Consider the following 9,630-nt stretch of genomic DNA (forward strand, 5'->3'; position numbering starts at 1 on the left):
CCCTAGAGGACAGAGTGGAACTGCCTCACAGGGTTTCTAAGGTGGTCAATCTTTACAGAAGCAAGCTGCCTCATCTCCTCATCTTTCTCCCGCAGAATAGCTGGTGTCCAACTGCCAACCTGTCAGTTACCAGCTGAGCACCTTACCACTGTGCCCCCAGGGCTCCTTCCACAGACAGCAGATCCCACAAATGGGAACATCAGAAGCCATGCCACTTAAGCCCTTCCCGTCCACACCTCCTGTGTGACCACACACATCGTTCCTTTTCTACGTGATCAGAATGACTCTATTGCAGACCATCCTGATGGCTAAATTGGCAGAATGAGAATAATAATGAATAATAGCTGCGAGACTACAGCCCCTGGCTGCCCTTCAGGTCCGAAGCTGAACTCACTCCTGTGGCTTCCAGTCAAACAACAGACAGGCAGATGGGGTGAACATTTCCATCAGGAAGATACACTCAGAGTGATCAATCATGTGAGAATAGAAGAGCTGTGTCTGCACAGGGAGACGGCTCAGGGGGCAGGAGTGCATGGGAGGGAAGGACACAGGGGAGAGGTAACTATGGGGAGGAAGTGGGAGGGGAGCTCTTGCATTGTGGGAAATTGCAGTCAATGTCATGAGACAAAGTGTATATGAACAGCTGTATGGAAAATGATTTTGCTTTGTCAACTTTCACCCAAATCACAATGAGAATTGAAAAAAAAAAAAGTTTTTTTTATAAAACAGAAAGGAGCTCTGGTGGCGTAGTGCCTGCCTAAGGCACTTGACTGCTAACCAGAAGGCTGGCGGTTCAAGCCCACCAGCTACTCCTCAGAAGGAAGGTTGGGCAATCTACTTCCGTAGTGATACTGCCTGGGACACTCAAGGAAGGGATGCTATGAGTTGAATAGACTCAACAGCAGTGAGTTTGTTTTTTTTTGTTGTTGTTTCTGGTTCATAAAATAGAGGCTGTGGCTCCAGGGCAGTGAGAATAAAAATCATTAGAAGAACACAGCACCTCCTCTCACTTTCGATCCTCCAGATCCCAGCACCCAGCCCCGGTTCTCAGGTGCCGTCCAGTGAGTGTCGAGTCATAGCGCCCTCCTGCGACAGAGCAGACGTGTCCCCTAGAGCTTCCTGGGCTGTCACCTTTACGGGACAAGATAGCCAGGTCTTTCTTGTGCAGAGCAGCTGGACAGACCACAACCACAAACCTTTGGGATAGCAGCCAAACGCTTAACCGTGGCCTCTCCAGGGCCCCTCACACTCAACCCACTGACATTATATAACAGTTAGATATGTTTGTCTATTGTCCGTTCTGCCATTAGACCAGTGCGGTAGCCACTAGGCATAGATGGCTATTGATGTTCCAATGAATTAAAAAGAAATTAAACTGTCGAATTGGCCAACATTGTGTGGTGCACATTTTCACTCCAGTAAAAAAAAAAAAAAAAGTAAATAAACTTGAATGAAGTAAAAACAAAACCCAGGTTAACTCAATAATAATAAACAAAGCTTCTCAGCCGCCCACCATATTTCAAGTACTCAACAGCCACATGTAGCTGGTGGCTGTCACTCCGCACAGGGCAGAATCGTAGGACATTTCCCGCCTCCTCGGCAGAAAGTTATACTGGGAGTGCTGGGGTAGGAGGTGGGCTCTCTGAGGGCAAGGTCTGTCTGTCCTGGTTGGTGGTGCACCCCCAATGCCTGGCACCCAGTAAGTGCTCGGTAAGTACTGACCGAATGAATGAATGACTGGAGGAATGACTGAATCAGTGCATGGGCCAGTGAGGGAAAATGGAAATGACCCTGGAGTCTAGCGAGTGGGTCGCCCCAGCCCCTTTTCTGCCTGTCCCGAGACCCCACCTTGGCCTCAGGGTCGGTTCGGAAGAGCCCCTCCAGCACGTGGAGGGCGTCCAGGACCCCGTGGTCGCGCCCCTTGCAGTACGAGAGCAGCTGGCGCACGTCGGCCGGGGCCACGAACTGCTTGGAGATCTTATTGGTGGTGCGCACCGGCAGGCAGGCGTTGGCCAGCAGGTGGCCCGGGCGGAAGTAGTAGGCGAACTCCAGCGGGCAGGCGGGGTGCGAGTGGGTCAGCTGGCACTCGGTCACCACGAGGCGGTCCCGCAACGGGCTCAGCTTGACGATGATGAAGGCCGGGCAGCCAGGCTGGGGGGGCCTGCAGGAGGAAGGGGCACCGCGGCCGGCGCGTCACCCTGCGGCCTGCCCACTTCTTCCTTCTCTTTCAAATTACTGCTTCCGGCATAGAGAAAGGGTAGAGGGCCTATGACCTTGTGCGTGACCTTGGGCAAATTACTTAAAGTCCCTATGCCTCACTTTCCTCATACATTAACAGGAAAGACCAAACCTGTTGCCTGGATTCGATTCGGACTCCTGGCCACCCTAGGTGCTACCATGGGGTTTGCCTGGTTGTGATCTTACTGGAAGCAGTTCTCCAGGTGGTGACGTTCGGTGAGTTTGAACTGCCAACCTTCAGATTAATAGATGGGCGCAAACTGTTCGCACCACTCAGGGACCTCATGGTATGTTAAAACCAAAAAAATAAAAACCCACCAAACTCACTACCATTGAGTTGATTCCAATTCATAGCAACCCCCACTGGGTTTCCAAGGCTGCACATCTTTACAGAAGCATCCCGCCTCACTTTTCTTCTGAAGAACAGCTGGTGGGTTTGAACCACTGACCTTTTGGTTACCAGTCAAATGCCTTAACCACTGCACCACCAGAGCTCCTTCCCTGTTAAAAGGGAGTAGTCATAATAATAATACCTTTGTCACAGGAACTGGTGTCAGGATTAAAAGGGTTGATATGTGTAAAGCACTTACGCACAGTGCCTGGAACAAGCTAAATGCTGTGTTCACTATAATTCTGCTTCCTGCACTCACAGCTTTCTCAAAACTGAATGGATTTTTTTTTATTATATTTACCCCCAAAAATTTAAAGAAAACTTTCCAGATACTCCTGTGTGCACTTCTAGTTTATCAGTAATGACATCAGAGTTGAGTTTCTCTGGGGAACCCTGCCCCAACAAACTCCTTTCCTTTCTTCCCCAGAGGTAACCACAAAACTGGGTGTTTAGTTTTTTATGTATCCATAAGCAATGCTTCTGTGTCTGAAAACTTTGTGTACATGAAAAGGCACTCAAACTCCCTACTCATCGAGGAAATACAAATGAAAACCCTAATGAGATACCACTGCACTCTCCAGAAGAACCAAAATGAAGGAGACTGATAGTATCAAGTGTTAATTACGCTGTGGAGCTACTGGAACTCTCATACGTCATCGACGGGAATGAACACCGTGTGACGGTTGTAGTAGACACTCAAGCTGACCATACGTCTCTCCTATGATCCAGCAGTTCCACTCAGTATAAATATATACACATGGTACCTACAGAAGAATACTATATGCACAAAAAAACCCACAGCCACCAAGTTGATTCCGACTCACAGAGACTCACAAGGCTTTCAAGACTAAAAACTTTACGGAAATAGATTACCTCATCTTCCTCCCACAGAGCAGCTGGTAGGTTTGAACCACCCGCCTTCTGGTTAGCAGCCAAATGCCTTAACCACTATGCCATGAGAGCTCCTTCGTGCATATATATATTATATATAATATATTGTTGTTGTTGTTATGTGCCGTTGAGTCAAACCCAACTCATAGCGACCCCTCCTTGGGTTTCCGAGGCAGTATCACTACGGAAGTAGATTGCCCAACCCACAGGTGTAAAGCCCAAACCAAACCCAGTGCCTGGAGGGGATTCTGACCCACAGCGCCCCTAGAGGACAGAGTGGAACTGCACCACAGGGTCTCCAAGGCTGTCAGTCTTTATGGGAGCAAAGCCCAAACCACACCCACTGGGAGAAAAGCCCAAACCAAAGTCACTGCCATTGACTTGACTTGACTCATAGTGACCCCTCCTTGGGTTTCCGAAGCAGTATCACTACGGAAGTAGATTGCCCCATCTTCCTTCCGAGGAGAGGCTGGTGGGTTTGAACTGCCAGCCGTCTGGTTAGCAGGCAAGTGTCTTAGCCACTATGCTACCAGAGCTCCCGTATATATATATATATATATATATATTCAGCACTATTCACATTAGCCAAATACTTGAAACAGCTGAAATATCCAACAAAAGAGTGGGAAAATAAGTTGTGATATACTCTTAAAATAAACCACCGATCAGCAATAAAGGATGAACAAACTGTTGCTGTCCCTAACGAGGTGGGTGAATCTCACAGACATGTCCTGTGAGACAAGCTAGACCCAAAAGAGAACATAGTGTGTGATTCCCATTTGAATTAAGTTCAAAAACAGACAAAATTAACGTTTGCTGTTAAAGGACTGACGACTGGTTACTCTTGAGTATTTAATCCTAGGAGGGGGCACAAGAGGGTGCTTCTCGGGGCTGGAGGTGTTTGGTTTCTTGTTCTGAGTGCTGGAGATATATATATATGTAGTTTTGTGAAAACCCATCAAGTTGCACATGTGTATGTCACACTAAAGAAAGTTTACGTGGAAAATCTTTGTAGAAATAACATGTGGCAGGCAGAATAGTGGCCCGCAGAGATATCCAAAAGGATACCTGGTGGCACTGTGGTTAAGTGCTCGCCTGCTAACTAAAACGTCAACAGTTCTAACCCACCACCCATTCCGAGGGAAGCAGATGTGGCATTTAGCTTCTGAAAGATCAGTCTTGGAGACCCTGTGGGGCAGTTCTACTCTGTCCTCTAGGGGCGCTGTGAGTCGGAATGGAATTCAATGGCAGTGGGTGTGGTTTGGGCTTTGCTTCTGTGAAGATTGACAGCCTTGGAAACCCTGTGGTGCAGTTCCACTCTGTCCTCTAGGGGCGCTGTGGGTCGGAATTGACTCCACTGCAGAGGGTTTGGTTTGGGCTTTGCTTCTGTGAAGTTGAAAACAAAAAACAAACTCACTGCCATGCAGTCAGAGCCGACTCATAGCAACCCCTCCTTGGGTTTCCGAAGTAGTATCTCTACGGAAGTAGAATGCCCAATCTTCCCTCCGAGGAGTGGCTGGTGGGTTTGAACCTCCAGGCTTCTGGTTAGCAGTCAGATACCTTAGGCACTGCACCACCAGAGCCTTGGAAACCCTCTGGGGCAGTTCTATTTCTGCCATACAGGGTTGCTATGAGTTGAAATCAACTCCACAACAACGAGTTTGGTTTGGGTATTTTTTAAAGATATCTAAAGAAGCCCTGGTGGTCCAACGATGAAAGCTTTTGGCTGCTATAACTTTTGCTTACAAACCTACCAGCCAGCAGCTCTACAGGAGAAAAGACCTGGCCATCTGCTCCCGTAGATTACAGCCTAGGAGAGCCTGTGAAGGGCAGGATCTTGGAATGAGAAGATTGTCCCGAATTGTCTGGGTGGGTGGGCCGTGGGTCCTGCTCAGTGGAAGAGGGAGGCAGAGGCAGAGAGAGCGGAAGATGGTGTACTGCTGGCTCTGAAGATGGGGGAAGGGGCTGGAGGTGAGGCACCTACAGAAAACAGCGCCTACAACAAGCTCTGAAACCGTACCCCTGCAGGGCCTGGAAGAGTCAGGAGCACGGGGCGATCTCTGAATCGCACCCCCCAGTCCAGTGCTCCTGGAGTTCTGGTGGCGCAGTGGGTAAGACATTTGGCTGCTAACCAGAAGGTCAGCGGTTCAAACCCACCAGCGGCTCTGTGGAAGGAAGATGGGGCAATCTACTTCCATAAAGACTGACAGCCTTGGAAACCCAACGGAGGTTGCTATGTCGGAATCCACTAGATGGAGCGAGTTTGGTTCTAGTTATGGCAGCGTCGAGGGGCAATCTCTAAATTGCCCCCCTGCCCCCAACTTCGCATGAATGATAGTGGCGACATGGCAGCAGAAAGGACTCCCCCCTCTTGTCCTGCCGTGTTTGTGGGGCCTCGGAATGTCACTCTGCGTCCGGTCTGGCCTCCCTCTTGGGTTTGAGCTCCAGGATGGCGACCTCTGCCCGCCCCTTCTACGCCTCTGACTGTCTACTGCTCTCGAGGACGGACATGGGGGTGCATGGAGTTAATACACTGCTCAGTTGCACCCCCTTCAAGTGGCGCCCAGGGCGGGCGCCATACCTGCCACACCCTAGAAGTGCTTCTGGCCACAAAACAAGGAGTGTGCGGCCTTCGAAAGCCTGGAAGGTGGGGACTAGATTCCCCCCTCAAGTCTTCCACACTCAGCTCTGCTGACACCTGAGTCTTAGCCTCAAAAACCAAACCAAACTCACTGCCCTCGAGTCAGATCCGACTCAGCGACCCCTCCTTGGGTTTCCGAGGCGGTATCATTATGGAAGTACATTGCCCAACCTTCCTTCCGAGGAGTGGCTGGTGGGTTTGAACCACCAGCCTTCTGGTTAGCAGTCAAGTGCCTTAGGTACTACACCACCACAGCCTAGCAAGATGCTTTTCAAACCTCTGACTTCCAGAACCATAAACCAAGAAAAGTGTTGTTTTAAATTACACTTGGTGGGGATTTGTTTTAGTAGCTGCAGAAAACATAACACAAGGGAGATAACGTCAGAATATACCTCCTCGGTAATATTTAAACCAACAACTGTTTTCTGAAAGGGGGTTAGTACTTCTCCACTGGGGGTGATATTTGAATTTTGGGGGGAGGTTTTAAATTTATAGAGCAGAGGCTGGCATAAACCAAAGGATCAGATAGAATATATTCTGCTGCTATATTGAGATTTGACTGCTGACCAGAAGGCTGGTGGTTCAAACCCACCAGCCACTCCTCGGAAGGAAGGTTGGGCAATCTACTTCCCTAGTGATACTGCCTCGGAAACCCATGGAGGGGTCGCTATGAGTCGGGACTGACTCGATGGCACATAACAACAACAACATATTGAGAATAAGGAGGAGCTCTGGTGGCGCAGTGGATAAGGCATTTGGCTGCTAAGCAGAAGGTCATCAGTTCAAACCCACCAGCTGCTCTGCGGAAGGCAGATGGGGCAATCTACTTCCATAAAGATTTACAGCCTCGGAAGCCCAGTGGGGGTCGCTATGAGTTGGAATCCACTCAATGGCAGAGTTTGGTTTGGTTTGGTATATTGACAATGCATTAAATGAATGGGTATGGCTGTGTGCCAATAAAACTTTATTTACAAAGACGGGCTGTGGGTTGGCAAGTCTTGTAGCTTGCAAACTTCTATAATATAAACTGTCCAAGGAGTCTTAGTGGTACTTGGCTGTTAAGCATTTTGCTGCCAGCTGAAAGATTGGTGGTTCAAATCTAGCCAGTGGCTCTATGGCAGAAAATGCCTGGCAATCGGGCCCCGTAGAGTACAGCCTAGGAATCCCCCCTGAGGCAGGTCCACTCTGTCACCTGTGGTCACCAGGGTGAGTTGAAGTAGACTCACGGCAGCCAACAACAGTCTCTGGGAGGAATGTCACTCGCCCCAAACGTAAACTTCACGACAGAGGGATTTTTATCTGTTGTGTCCCCTGTGGTTCCGCCAGCATCTGGGGCAGCGCCTGGCACCGGATAGGTGCTCAGTAAACACCTGGTGATGGAATAACTGAATTGTCCCACATGACCCAGATACCCGGCACACCTCTCCCCTCCAATCCCATCAAAACCATCTGCCACCAAGTCCTGTCCATTTCACCTTCTAAACCAACAAACGAACAGAAACAGCCCCCATTGCTGTGGAGTCTGGCTTATGGTACCCCCATGTGTAACAAAGTAGAAACTGCCTCATAGGGTTTTCTGGGCTGTGTGATCTTTACAGAGTCAGGTCACCAGGCCTGTCTGTCTTCCCAGGCACCACTGGGTGGGTTCGAACCACCAACCTTTAGATTAGCATTGTTGCTGTGTGCCATTGAGTCAATTCTGATTCACAGAGCCCCTAGAGGACAGAGCAGATCTGCCCTGTAGGGTTTCCAAGGCTGTAAATCTTTACAAAGCAGACTGCCTCATCTTTCTCGCACAGAGCAACTGGTGGGTTCAAACTGTCTACCTTTTGGTTAGCAGTGGAGTGCTTTAACCACTGCGCAATCAGGGCTCCTTTCATAGGAATAAACAAAAAACAAAACTCACTGCCGTCAAGTTGGTTCTGACTCATAGTGACCCTTCCTTGGGTTTCCAAAGTGGTATCTCTATGGAAGTAGATTGCCCAACCTTCCTTCCGAGGAGTGGCTGATGGGTTTGAACCGCCAGCCTTCTGGTTGGCAGTCAAAAATGCCTTAGGACTGTGGGTTAGCAGTCAAACACAAATGGTTGGTACCACCTGGAGACCTTTTTGCCTTCTAACTCTCTCTAAACCATCCACTTCCATTTCCACTGCCATCGACCATTACAAGTTCTTTCCTTCTTCACGGCACATTCTTCCCTTTTTGTTTCACAGTTTACACCCTTTCATCCTTCAGGCCTTAGTGTCAGCGTCACCTCGCCCAGGAAGCCTTCCCTGACCACCTCCTGGCTAAGGCTCATTCCATCACACATTGAAGTGATTACTTGATTGATGCCTATCTGGCTCCCAGAATGGAGGCTCCCCACTGAAACCCCAGCAACTGAAACCCAGCACTCTCACTTAGTCAAGTGTTGCTGTTGAGGCCATCCCAACTCACAGCGCCCCTAGAGGACAGAGTGGAACTGCACCATAGAGTTTTGCAGGCTGTCAGTCTTTACGGAAGCAAAGCCCAAACCAAACCACTGCTGTGGAGTCGATTCTGACCCACAGCGCCCCTAGAGGACAGAGTGGAACTGCCCCACAGGGTTTCCAAGGCTGTCATCTTTACCGGGTGGACCGCCTCATCTTTCTCCCCGGGAGCAGCTGGTGGATTTGAACTGCCAACCTTCCACTTGACAGTCAAGCGCTTAATCACTGCACCCCGAGGGCTCCTCTGCACATAGTAGGTACTCGGAAACCGTTTCTTGGGTGAATGAACAACAGTCTAGTATCTCAGACTGAAAACTCTTTAGGATGTCTGCACATCCAACTCATATTGATAATCATGATTTGAATAAAAAATATGGGGAGGGGGTGGGGGAAGGAAAGAAAGAGGGAGAGGAGAAAGCGAGGAGGAGGACCAGGTGGTGGTTGAAAGCATATGTTGTGTGGGTCCCAATCTGCTTCTCCCTCTTAGCAGCCGTGTTATCTTGAGAGAGTTCTTTAATTTCTCTACCTCAGTTTTCTCATCTGGAAATTGGGGTTAATAATAATAATACCTAAGGAGTTTTGGAAGGTGCTCTGCTGGTGTAGTGGTTAAGGCATTTGGCTGTTAACCCAAAGCCCGGTGGTTCAATCCAGCTGCTCCACAGAAGAAAGATGAGGCTGCTTTTGTAAAGTCTGACAGCCATGGAAACCCAGTGAGGGTCTCTATGAGTCAGGACTGACTCCATGGCCGTGAGTTGGAGTCTGGAAGGAGCTTTGGTGGTGCAATGGTTAAGTGCTTGGCGGCTAACTGAGAGGTTGGCAGTTCTAACCGACCAGCTGCTCCTTGGAAGAAAGACCTGACTGTGTTCCTCTGTAAAGACTAAAAGCCAAAAACCCAAACCCACTGCTGTCGAGTCGGCCCCGACTCATAGCGACCCCTCCTTGGGTTTCCGAGGCAGTATCACTACAGAAGTAGATTGCCCAACCTTCCTTCCGAGGAGTGG

The 9,630-nt window shown here is 49.4% G+C and overlaps 1 protein-coding gene across 1 annotated transcript in view; it reads right to left on the reverse strand.

Annotated features, from left to right (window-relative positions):
* Positions 1 to 9,630, reverse strand: part of ZSWIM9 (zinc finger SWIM-type containing 9) — a 19,556-nt gene that overhangs the window by 7,940 nt on the left and 1,986 nt on the right. The window contains exon 2 of the mRNA XM_007943026.2: positions 1,849 to 2,161. Coding sequence (XP_007941217.1) covers positions 1,849 to 2,161 — 313 coding nt within the window. The remainder of the gene's footprint in view (positions 1 to 1,848; positions 2,162 to 9,630) is intronic.

This window comes from Orycteropus afer, unplaced genomic scaffold, assembly GCF_000298275.1.
Source record: "Orycteropus afer afer isolate SDZICR_OR568_19922 unplaced genomic scaffold, OryAfe1.0 scaffold00099, whole genome shotgun sequence".
Taxonomy (NCBI): Eukaryota; Metazoa; Chordata; class Mammalia; order Tubulidentata; family Orycteropodidae; genus Orycteropus; species Orycteropus afer.